The 12,971-nt window shown below is 41.4% G+C and overlaps 1 protein-coding gene across 1 annotated transcript in view; it reads left to right on the top strand.

Annotated features, from left to right (window-relative positions):
- Positions 1–57: 57 nt before the first annotated feature.
- Positions 58–12,971, top strand: part of mapk9 (mitogen-activated protein kinase 9) — an 18,842-nt gene continuing 5,928 nt past the window's right edge. The window contains exons 1-7 of the mRNA XM_086017887.1: positions 58–279; positions 5,603–5,749; positions 7,019–7,148; positions 7,266–7,324; positions 7,658–7,796; positions 8,357–8,522; positions 10,936–11,007. Coding sequence (XP_085874013.1) covers positions 5,634–5,749; positions 7,019–7,148; positions 7,266–7,324; positions 7,658–7,796; positions 8,357–8,522; positions 10,936–11,007 — 682 coding nt within the window. The 5' untranslated portion in view covers positions 58–279; positions 5,603–5,633. The remainder of the gene's footprint in view (positions 280–5,602; positions 5,750–7,018; positions 7,149–7,265; positions 7,325–7,657; positions 7,797–8,356; positions 8,523–10,935; positions 11,008–12,971) is intronic.

The raw sequence follows: 12,971 nt of genomic DNA on the forward strand, positions 1-12,971 counted from the left end.
GCCCATATAAAGTCATTCAGCCAATCAAGTTCCTTGGAGTTGACGTCACCGTGCGTGATGACATCATACGCAATTCTTGACCGCTTGCGGTGACGTCGCCACCTCCGCACTCGGCGCCGCCACTGGAGTTCGGCTAGGATCCTCTGGAAGCTCCGCGTCTTGACAGTCCGAGCGGCCTCTCGCCCAAACTTTTTCTTCGACTCTTCGGGCGTGTCGGAAGGAGGGAAAGGGCGCCTTCTCCGTTTTGTCCATGCCCGGGAGTGCCCTGGGAGAGAGAAGGTAAGCGTTCGCCGGTGCTTCCGCCCCCTCGGTGAGGTTCCGTGAACACGCCGGCATTCACTTCAGTTCCCCTGCTATACGACTACCGCATTGCCCCTGAAAACTAACAGACACACTGTAAGCCACACTGATTTACTCCATGCCGATAAACTACGCTAAAGGCGGTGCTTTATGGCGCGGGCTCTGGCGGCGCCTTTCTGTTTTTAGGGCGATTTACGGCCGTAAACCATCCTCAAGGCCAGCTGTGCTGCGGCGGTCGTGGTGTGTCATCCATGCGTGACTTCACTCTCCGTATATGCTTGCTTGTGTGTGTATTTTAGATCAGGCACGCGGCGTTTGGGGATTAAAAGCAGCCAGGTATACACTCAGTTATGTCACATGATAGTCTAAAAAAAACCCCAAAAAAACACCGCTAACCGCCCCCCCCGCACCCCTCCCGCGTTGGTCCGTCACAGTCGGCCACCAGTAGGCAACTGCTGCTGTGGATCATTTCCACATTATTTAGATTGCAAGTTTCAACCTGTCAGCGCATTTGGATGGTGTCTGTCAACGCATTTCAATGGTATGTGTATTTATACATTGGTAGTAACACACACACACACACACACAACACATGAAACATTGTGTTAAGTCATCTTCACTAAGCATCATTTTAAAGGGCATCCTTAGTGCAGCATCCTCATCAGTTTTTAACTCTTTCTTCAGGCCACGCGTCACCCACTCAGTTCACTGACTCCCATCCCGCTCCCAAATTTGACCTGTGGTAATGGTAGACCCCAAGGCTTGTATTCAAAGTGGACAGCAGTCATGAGGAGCAGAGGATGGTGCTGTGAAGGTCACTCTCCATCATATCATTGGCTTCATAACTAAATCATACGCTTATGTAACTGTGAATTTGCAGTAGAGTGTATTTTAGATGTTGGTCGTATGTTGGCAGGTAAATAAATGGAATTTGTGAAGTGTTTGCATGATAAAGGTCAGTCACACGTTTAACCTACTTGTTTTTTAATATAAAAAGAAAATATGATTTTCTTAAATGTGATTGTCATTTATTGAGGCACAGCACGGGTATGCTTTGTGAATGATGGTCTTTTGATTATACTTTGACTCACAGTATAAACATAAAAAATCACAATGTGAGGATCTTTAATAGGAGTTCAAGGGGTTCAAGCTACAGTATAATGTCCATGCATTTATCTGATCGCTGATGATGGCAGTACAGTTTTATTATATTTGTAAAGGTACAACTTCTGCAGTGCTTGTATGTCACTACATTCTGCAAGTGTAATAATGCATTGGTCAGTGAGTATCAGACAACATACTTTATTTCCCTCTGTGTATATGTATTGATATATTGCTCTGTTCTACTTGGGCAGCATTGTCAATGTTACTATTTACTTTGTCCATATTGCAGCATAGCATCTAAATGGACATTTTTGTGGGTTGTTTCATGCTATAACAGTTTAAACTGTCTGATATGTGGATTTATTTAGATCATTATGCTGCCATTAGAGCACAAATGATTAATACTGCCATTTTTGTTAGACATGTAATCAATTGTATTTTCCCCCCCACAATCTTTGTTGTACGAAACAGTAACATTTGTTATTATTCCTTATCAGTTTGCCTAAATTTGTACTGTGGCAGCAAGTGAAGGATTGTACACTCTTCCTACTGCAGCAGAAAGGGCTTTGGGATGTTAATTGCCTTGTCACTTTTTTTTTTTTTTTTGCTCGATGCTTGTTATGAATCTATGCATATGACATTTTCTTGAGGCTTTATACGACCAGGATTTTGGAGCCGATCAGTGAGTTAACAAAACAATAAGCTGCGGATCCGTGCATGCGGCACAGAGCGCAGACACATTGCCAAACGCCCCCAACACCACAATGTCAGCTTTGCAAAAGCTAGTAACGTTGAAACGCTGTTGGCTAATACCACTAATCTATGCTAACACTCCTACTCTGCTTAACTTTTTAGCTTTGATATGATGAAGCTTCCATGTAGTCGGGAGGGCGGATTCCAGTTCTTAGAAAATGGCGACTCTTCACCCAACCTAGCTGCCAAGACATGGGGGGAGAAACCCTATGTCAGGGCAAATATTAGACATACAGTATTAGCCCCACTTTTATGTTACGTTTCCACCAATCACGGATGAAGCGTTCCGCTTTGCCTCATTCGCTCGCGTTTGACCGCGGGAAATTTGAAACCTGAATGCTGCAGCCGCTCATTCGCACACAGCGGAGAGGGGAGGGGCTTCGCTTGGTAGTAGACGACAACAGCATTTTTCAACATCGCAATCAAGTGCCCGACACACTATGCTAATGCTAATAATATTGCTGTCTTGGTAAAGTTCAAGAACTGTAAAAAACCCCCCCAAAAAACAGGACACTCTGTGGCTGTGTGTGACGTACTATGCCCGATGCTGGTTGGCTGCTGCAAGGCGAAATGGCAAAAAAGTTCATTTGTTTTGTACGTAACGAATGGGGCGAATGGGCGGATTTTCGGTGCTTCGCTCCGCGTCCCACCGCGAAACGCATAATTCGCGCCACCCCGCACGCAGCCACGCCCGCTCGCCCAACTACATTGACTCCAATTGAAACGCGCCACCAGAAATGCTACCAACGGAGTTGGTGTGAATGCAGCAATATGCAAAAGGGGGTGGAACATAACAGTTTGCTCACAGAAACATTATTAGAAAAAGCCCGATTTTGTAGCCCTGTTCAAAATACAACATTTGTTCCAAAGAAGAAATATTTTTTTTCCACAAAATTTTGTTGTGTGAAAACAGCACAATTCTCTATGTTTTACGTGTCAAATTTACAGTAAACTTTAACTGGATGACAAACAGCCTGAAGCAAGCACGTTTTTTTTGGCTTTCATTTCCATAATTGTTCTCTATCTTTCGAAGTGAACACAACACATCCAGGGAGGGTCATCTTAAAAGTAAGGTTACTGACAATGTGATAATGTATTGTTGTTTAGGGGTGAGATATTGCAGTACTTTTTTAGTATCAGTACACGATGCAACCCTATTATACAGGTACAAGAGATTGAAAAGACAATTTTCCATAACATGTCCCCTTTAGAAAATGCCTCACCTCAAATGCTTGAACAAAATAACAGATTGTGCCATCAATAGTACCTTGGTGTTCCAAAGGAAAACAACACAATCAAATGTGGTGCAGTGCTGTGGATGTGGATCTTATCTGTTAAGAAGAATCACAACTGTATTGCAAATCCTCTTGCTATCATAACCTACTGCATTTTTGAAACGGCCTCCCATTCCGTATGCTGCCCAAGTAGGACCCAAAGTCAGAGGTCCTGGTTAAAGGAATGGTTCCTGCAAGTGCAAAAACTTGGACAGACATATCTACTTAAGAAAAGTGCCTCAAGCAAGTTGAGCATCAAGGATTTCTTTTTTTACCCCTTCGAAATCTTGCTTGCTTCCTTCACATTTTGCTATCATAACTTTGCCAGAACGATTGCACTTGTCTGCGTTTACTATTGAAGCCGGTGTCTCTATTACGTGACTGGACAATGCTATTGTGACAAAGTTACACCTTTCATTCCTGTTGTAACACAGGGATAGGGTTGTCACTATTGAATCATTTTGGAATGGATTGTCCTAATGACTCATCCATCGAACAATCATGTATTCCGATTAAATGAGGAAAACCCTCTATCCACAAAAGTGTTTTCTTATTCTAAGTGGAGATGTTTTTGTTGAAGCTGGATAAACTCCGGAAATAATGAGGACTGAAGAAAGTTAGGACCTCAAATGCTGGAAAAATCCCAATAGAAGCTCTCATCTCGTGTTTATTAGTAAGAGAGCCAGCTGGATGAGAAAAATCCACAGAGGCAGGAGAGGGAGTAGATGAGGATATTTTTCTCCCCTTTCGCTGAGTAATGGTGTGGAAGCAGAGCAGCACTAAACCTCCAACAGCTGATTGCTTTTTTTTCACATGCATGCATGCATGCATTTGGAAAGCAACAATCAAAAGAGAAAATAATGAAAAGAGAGGCTGAAAAGTAGAAAACTAACCATGTTACAAAACACGCGTGTTAAATAATACAATAATTCAGAGTTTTTGTCCTGCATCCTGCTTGCTCACACACATACACTGTCTCCATGTGCTGGTTTAGTAAGGAAGAATGTGTCAGTTTGGATTGTAGAGATGCCGACAAGGAGTCTTTGGAACTCCAAAGCTGTTAGCTGCCTCTGTTCTCCACTACAAATACGCCAGAACTTCTCCCTTTATCTAAAGCCTGGTGTCACCTTCGCCTCTTCACATGATAACTTTGTTTGTTATTTGGCTTCATCAGGCAAATGAAAGCAGTGACTGAAACCGATGCAACCGTATCAGTCTTCCACCAAGCCATACAAGATAGTTGTTGTTTCGTCTCTTTCACACTTGAGAGAGAAGACTTTCTACAAGAAAGTCTGTAGTGCATCTGTAGGATTTTTTTGTCCATTCCTCCATTTGTGAGTTCAGGGGTCATTCATACTGGCCCCAAGAAAGTTCCTGGCTCTCATTCTCTTTTATCGTCCATCGCATATGTGTTTGCAGTTGAGGTCGGGGCTCTTTGCTTCTTTCACTTCAAGCTTATCTAAGCATGGATCACAGTCAGGCTGCAGCACAAAGGGGTCTTACCCAAACTGCTCACACAAAGTTTGAAGCCGAGAATTGCCCAAAATGCATTTGTATACCGAAGAGTTAAGATTCACGGGTAACTAAATTCATCCTTCCATTCATTTATTTTCTATACCGTGAAAATGGTAATGAAATTATGATATATTTTTTTCATAAATAAAAAGATAAAATATATTGTGCTGACCTTATCATTGGAACTTTGTTTTGTTGTTCATCAACTTTTAAGGGACATAGTAGTAGAAAAGCAATTTCCCCAAGGTGCTAGTGAGAAACTCGAATAGTTGTCTAGGGCCCGCCTAACACACTAACCTCAACTGTGTTCAATATTAATCCATACTCTTTATATGAAGCAATAAATTGTAGTGTTTTGACAGTCTTCTACTTAGGTGCAGTAGACATGTTGTTTCGCCACTTTTATTTTACGTATTATTTTCGCTTCCTTTCAACTACGAGGGCCAGTCAGACTGTGGACTGGCCGGATGTTGCCATTGGGCTGCATATTACCCAAGTCTGCTATAGTATCATAGACTATGAGATCTGGTGGGATACATTATGGTTATCTACAACCATCACTTTGTTGATTCAGAGGAGGATCCCAGGACTTCTGGCCATACACTGTGTTGAGACGTGAAAAGAGACATGACTGTGTGTGTGTTGTTTCTCCACAGACAGTGCTGGTGCCCCTGACCGTCCCACAGGATGAGTGAGGCCGAAAGTCAGTTCTACAGTGTTCAGGTGGGGGACTCCACCTTCACTGTGCTCAATCGCTACCAGCAGCTCCGCGCCATCGGCTCCGGGGCCCAAGGCATCGTTTGGTGAGTGGCTTTGCCTTTCTAGGAAAGCCTTTGCAAAAGGGTGCTGTGCATCGCTGGTGGTAAAAGCAAGCCATTTGATGATTTAATTAAACCTTCTAACAGTGTGTGGCTAATTCTGACTTCAGTTTTTTGCTTCATTATCACGGCTTGCTGGGCACTTGATGAGACAGTTTATTTAGGAACAGCCCTAATTTTAAAGGTAGTAAATATTCTAAAAATTTAGGGAAAATTCAACCTGATGCAATTATGAATTCGATTGTTAGTAAGCACACAATCTCTGGCCACAAAATCAAGAATATCTGTAAAAACTACCGTAATATGATTCAGTTTTCATTTGTAACTGTATCATGTACATTGTACAACTAATATTTGGGTTAACTGCATAGTATTTTAACTGCATGGGATGTTGTGTCCAGATGGTATATACCATTTTAAATTGCCTTTTATAGGTAAACCTTAAAGTGGAAGTCAAGTCAAACATTTTCATAACAATAGCGCCCTCACTAGTCTCTAATCACGGCATTCTGATTAAAAGTGGACCTTTTAATCCACCTGTTTTTATCCATCTCAGGGGGCATTTTGACACTTGCTGTCGACTAAAAATTGTATCACAGTTGTTCAGAGCTCAGGTAATGTCCAATCATGGCTCACCTGTTTCGATGGTCGTATTGGGCACAGCAACGCGATCTGTTTTATTTTTGGCTTTGAAAATAAGCAGCCGTTTAGCTTAGCTACGGGAGTCAAAAATCCTGTGAACCAGTGTAGAGTTTGCAGACAGAGTACAATCTCGGCTAAACTCTTTTTCTGCCTCATTTAATAGCGTCTGCAAAAAAACATTATATGTAGTTTGGAGGCCCCTGTCAGAGTTTGTATAGCTTTCTCCCAAAAATGATGGTCTATGCGGCTAATGACCAGAAATGCTAATGATCAGGTTAGGATGCTCTTTTAATGTGTGTGTGCCTGCTGAGCAGTGGCACCATGAAAGTGAATAATTATCAATGTGTAATGAACTGTGCATGTTAACGCACCCACTGAGCTGTCACCATGTTGTGCGCTCTCCATCTTAGCTTCCTTTCATCTTCGTTTGCACATGAACTTAATGTCTAGTGCTTTGCCAAAGAAAAATCTACTATCCACTTCAACATTTCATTATCGTGCTTGCACATGTTTGTCATTTTAAAAGCTTAATTACAAGTGTTGCAGACCTTGGCTACAAGTCAGAAACCACTTTGTTGGCTGTGACACAAGTTTTTTCTTCTTTGTAACCAGCTCTGCCCTAGATACAGTCCTGGGCATCTCTGTGGCGGTGAAAAAGCTGTGTCGGCCCTTCCAGAATCAGACGCATGCGAAACGTGCATACAGGGAGCTGGTGTTGTTAAAATGTGTCAACCACAAAAATGTAAGACTTACTCACATCATACCTTGCTCCTTGGGAAATGCAACTCTTGGAAAATCCGAACAAAGACTGGATGTTTATGCGACCGTCACAATATGATGACTGTTTCTCTTCTTTCAGATTATTCGTTTGATCAATGTGTTCACGCCTCAGAAGTCCCTAGAGGAATTCCAAGATCTGTGAGTTGTCATCTGAGCCTGTGGTTCACAACTTTTATTGAGCCAAAGCACCCATTTTGCATAAAATAAAATGAAAAATAAAAATGCCACAAAAAGGATGAATACTGAAGTAATGATGATGATCTTATCTCAATTTACTCACAGATTGATCTAATGTGAAATATAGGCGTGTTTAATTGAACACAACCCTTGCATACTCGCAGGCAGCCATGACTTATTCTGTTATATGAATGTCAGCAAGTGAATGTAAAGGTTTATTGTACCTATGTACGCATTTCCAAATTTTGCTTTTGTTTTGCACCTTGGCCATATATTAATGACTTTTTCTTACAGATATCTGGTGATGGAGCTGATGGACGCCAGCCTGTGTCAGGTGATCCACATGGATCTGGACCATGAGAGAATGTCTTATCTGCTTTACCAGATCCTCTGTGGCATCAGACATCTGCACTCTGCTGGTATCATTCACAGGGTACGAATTTGGGATTTCCCTTCTAGATGTTTTGCGAATTTCCAGCATAATCTATCAAATTAAATTGAAATTGAAGTATATATGCTAAATTACATGTTTTAAATAGGTTTGAGTGACATAAGCATGAAGAGTAAAGTAAATAAAAGTAAATTATGATGGTAGGTTTTAGTGGCATAAGCATGAACAGTAAAGTAAATGGAGGTAAATAAGTAATTATGATGCCATTTAATTCCATTGTACTCATAAGGTTAAGTGTCACTTTTAGGAATTAGTCTGACCATGACACATAATCACTATAAATGTTTGGTTATCAGTGGATGCCTGCACAGAAATAATAGTCATGACCAGAGCTGGTCAGTCCGTCCCAGGGCCGTACCGGTCGGATGGGGGCGGCGGGTTGTCATTTTTATGAGTAAGGGCGGGGGGTCGAGGCCGGAAGGGTATCCAGGTCAAGGGTGGAGGGTCGCGGCGGGACCGGCAAAAAAGGGTCAAGCGCCCAGCTCTGGTCATGACTTACTGTGTGTATGATGTATGTAAGTTTTGCATCTATGTGCTGTCAGGACTTGAAGCCCAGTAACATTGTGGTGAAGTCAGATTGCACGCTGAAGATCTTGGACTTTGGCCTGGCTAGGACGGCATGCACCAACTTCATGATGACCCCATATGTGGTCACCAGATACTACAGGGCACCAGAGGTCATTCTGGGCATGAAGTATAAGGAGAATGGTAGGTAGGACATCAGGTTGTAGAGGCATGCTCGAAACATTCATTGCTGAAAAGAGTAAATAAGAGGAATGCTTAAAAGAGCTTAAAACCAGGATACCATCTAAGTGGCCACATGCTGATTTAGAGGTTATGATTTAAAGGGGAAGTCAACCCAAACATATTTTTTTCAAGAATATTTTCTATGTAGGGCGGCACACGGTGGGAGACCGCGTCACAGTTCAGAGGTCGTGGGTTCGATTCCGTTCCCGGCCTTCCTGTGTGGAGTTAGCATGTTCTCCCCGTGCCTACGTGGGTTTTCTCCGGGTGCTCCGGTTTCCTCCCACATACCAAAAACATGGATGGATGGATGGATGGATGTTCTATGCAGGCCCACTAGTTGAAACAAGGCATTCTGATAAATATTGCGTTTGTGGGATAAGAGTTAATCCACCCGTTTTTAGTCATCTCTGGGGGCGTCCATTTTGTCACTTTTGTCGACTGAAAATGACATCACAACTGCTCAGGGCTCAGGTAACGACCAATCACGGCCGACCTGTTTTCTGTTTGCTGAAGCTGAGCTGATTAAAGCTGTGATTGGTCGTTACCTGAGCCCTGAGCAGTTGTGATGTCATTTTCAGTCGACAGAAGTGACTAAATGGCCGTCCCCTGAGCTGGCTAAAAAAAGGGTAGATTTTGCTGCTTAACTCATATTTCACAAACGCAATATTAGTCAGAATGCCTTGTTTCAACTAGTGGGCCTGCTGGGAACATATTTGTGAAAAAATTATTGCTTGGGTTGATTTCCTCTTTAAATATTTTTGTTTTAAAGCAGTTCAGTTCTCGCTCACGGGCGGTGTGAATGTGAGCGCGAATGGTTGTCCGTCTTTATATGTGCCCTTCTTGCGACTGACTGGCAAATACTTCAGGGTGTGCTGTAGTCCGCTTTTCTCCCAAAGTCAACTGGGATAGGCTCAAGTACCCCGCAACCCTGAACAAGATAAGTAGTATTCAAAATGAATGGAATCCTATATTTTAAAGTCTTATACAAAATACCAACACAAAATATGCACATGATGTGCAGGTATTATTCTTGTCCACTTGGGGTCGCCATCCTATTTTTCTGCACTGTAGCATGTGTGACTTTGAATTTGTGTCATTTTAAGAGACGGGGCCTGGCCTGTTGTGTGATATTGGGGTCAGCGAATGAGTGTGTAGATTTGGCCGTGTTGGCCTGGGATAGCACGGCTGTTAAGTGGCTAACCATTAGCTGGCCTGCATTTTTAGTTACTCTGAGAAAGTTATGGCCAACAGCAGCTTTTGAATGAATGTGCTTCTCCCACGTTTGTTCTCTCGCTGTTTCATATCTGTTCAATAAAGGGATTGAAAGGGCACTTTAATGGTCAGCGTTGCTGTCTAAATTTTTCCAGCGCGACGCCACAGGGGGTAAGCGTTGGTCCTAATTGGGAAACGTCGGATTGGTCTATCTAGGCCTGTAGACGTGTAGTTGTATAAGCCACTTCTGCATTGCAATAGACACGTTGCAATTTATCTTTTTTTTTAAGTGTGAAATGATTCAACACTTTGGCCATTCACACTATCTTTCCTCTTGGCTCGCACTTATTGTTATGTGAGTCAGCACATAAACCACAAAATCCCACGATATAGCAAACCTTCACAATTTAATATTCGATATGTGCGATTTAAACATTGCTGATACATTGAAATCCTAAAAAGTGAACCGCGACATGGCGATTTTCTTTAATAAAGGTATTACAGTATATAATGCGGTGTAGTCTACTCTTTACTCTTCGAGGGTGTCTTGAGACATGAAACAGTGGCAAATGTGCTGACCCAATTTGATCATTTTATTAATTACAAAGCATCTCCCCTGGCCTGGGGAATGTTCTCGGATCGTGGTTTATTCTGTGTTTTAACACTGCAGAGAGCTATGCGAGTCATTTGAACCACTAGGACCTGGCTGTATTTCATTGTCGTGCAGGCAACATTAAACCCAACTTAAAAGTAGAGTTCTGATGTGGCGACTTTGAACTTGAGCTTGACTGAAATGAGTTGGCGGCTATTTGCCACACATCAAGCAAAAAGTCATCACAGGGAGAAACTGGGAGAATCTACATCCCTCCCTGCGAGGCACACTCTGGCAGCAGCTGTGGGAAGGGATAAGCAGAGGAGCCTGTGTGTGGTTGCCTGGGCCAGAAAGATGAAACCAATCCAGCCTGAGGATGAGTGTGATGATGAATGCAACAGACCACAGCATAGCTCACATCACAGACTAAAGCATGCAAAACTTCAGTGGTAATGTGTTAACTTTTAAGCATGAACCATTTCTCCCTCCATCTATCTGCATGTTAAGTGTGAATAATTTATGTGCTTGATGTTGAATGTGACTAGCTATTAATAACAGCTATGTTTACAGTGGACATCTGGTCTGTCGGGTGCATCATGGGAGAGATGGTTAAAGGTAGCGTCATCTTCCAAGGCACTGACCGTATCCTGCACCACTTGTAACCATTCAATGACAGTTGTGTCAGTGTGAGGTTCTCCCCGCACAGTTATTTTACTTTCATTGTGGAGAGATTGCTGTCATCTCTACAAGCTGTCCATAAAGTATATTTACATTTAGAAAAAAAAAAAAAATATATATATATATATATATATATATATATATATATATATATATATATTTAAAAGCAAGGGAATAGACAAATGTGGAAATTGTTACAAAATGAAGAGTAGTTATCAAAGTTGTTTTTATAACTTATTTAATGCATGTCTATATGGGCGCCATTAGTTGCACGAAGCACATCAAGACGGGACAGTGGTACCCCAACTCATGAACTTAATTCGTTCCGTGACACCCTTTGTAACGCGAAACGTTTATAAAACGAGGTACATTTTCCCATCGAAATAAATGAAAATTCAATCAATCCGTTCCAGCCCCCAAATTGTTGGATTTACATTTTGCTCCATTGAAAAAGAGTCTCCTTCCAATATAGTCTCCCAATCTTATTTACGTTCTCTTTTGTCTTTTTTCTAATTGTTTTATTATATTTTTTGACACAAAAAAGGATCCTGGGAAACTTGTCTTTTTTCTATGTTTATGAAATTAAGGCAGCCAATGTTAGAATTGTGATTGGTGGACCTTCCATCTGCACACATGATAGTTTTCTGTTTGCTGCAGCGAAGGAGACATTGAGTTTTATGTGAGGTTTTGGGGCGTTTACAGCCAACCGTAACATGTAAATCATTCTGAGGTCTAATTAAAAGTGAAAGAAAAACAGCACAACTATCGCAATGAGTTACGCACAGAGACAATGATGGTTGAATAGCGCAGGAAGCACGGCACTGATCCGTCCGCTCATCCATGATGAGACCGTTTGCATAACAAAATATGTACGTAATTAGAGGCAAATTTTCTACAAAGGGTTTGTGCATAGCTTGAAAAGTTATATGGGTGTTGCACCGTCTTGCTGGAAAATGATTGATGGTTGAAGGTCGCCTAGTTATGGTGCCACATGATATGTGCTGTGTCATTGAAAAAAATGGACCAGTGATTTGATTGCACATGGTCCCACAACAATGTGATTAAAAACCTTAATCATTTAATAACCGAGTACGTAGAACAAATCTGACTTAAGGTGTTTCATCAATTGCCTTTGTAATGTATTTTTTAAATTCGACAAGAGACTTTATGGACACCTTGTATGATATGAATACAGTATATACTGTATACAGAAATGTCCGTCCCTTGATTTGAAAACAATCACTGGTTTGGTCTCAACCCTTTAGTTCCCTCAGCGGTTTGAATTCCATGCTGTTATCAGGGCAAATTCCATCTTTTTCCCATTCCTAGTTCATGCTGGTGGAAAACTCATGTCTCAGTACATTTGTCTTTACTCTGCGCATCAAGGGTTAAGAAATATCAGTTTGATAATTCAATATCTTGTCCTTGTTCCCTCCTTCATTCCCTTGCATTCTTTGACACCAACCAGAAAAAGCATTATGACTACTTAGACAATATAATCATATCAAGTACTCTGCTTTTACTAAACCAATAATGGTTTGATTGAAACTGTCAGAGAGGTATTAACTTAAAAATGTTCATTATTTTGGTTACAGTAATTAATGGCCTGCATTCCACTGAGGGTTGTTCCTAGAAGTGGGCGATATGGGCAAAAAAAAAAGAATCTCAATATTTTTTCCAAAAACTCGATAACGATAATTTGACGATATTCTACAAAAATATTTTAAATCTGCACTTGCTTCACAGACCAATTGTGGATAGACAGCGTTTGTGAATACACATCTGTTTTAATTTGCTAAATACAGCTCCTGCAATACAATATTATATATATGACAATATTTAACAATAAAAAACAACAAATTATGTATAGACTTACATTGATTTGGGGGAATATTTATGTCATTTAAATATCTGTGCTGTTATTCCAT

This window comes from Filicampus tigris, chromosome 2 (genome assembly GCF_054856515.1).
Source record: "Filicampus tigris isolate MCC_2025a chromosome 2, RoL_Ftig_1.0, whole genome shotgun sequence".
Lineage (NCBI taxonomy): Eukaryota > Metazoa > Chordata > Actinopteri > Syngnathiformes > Syngnathidae > Filicampus > Filicampus tigris.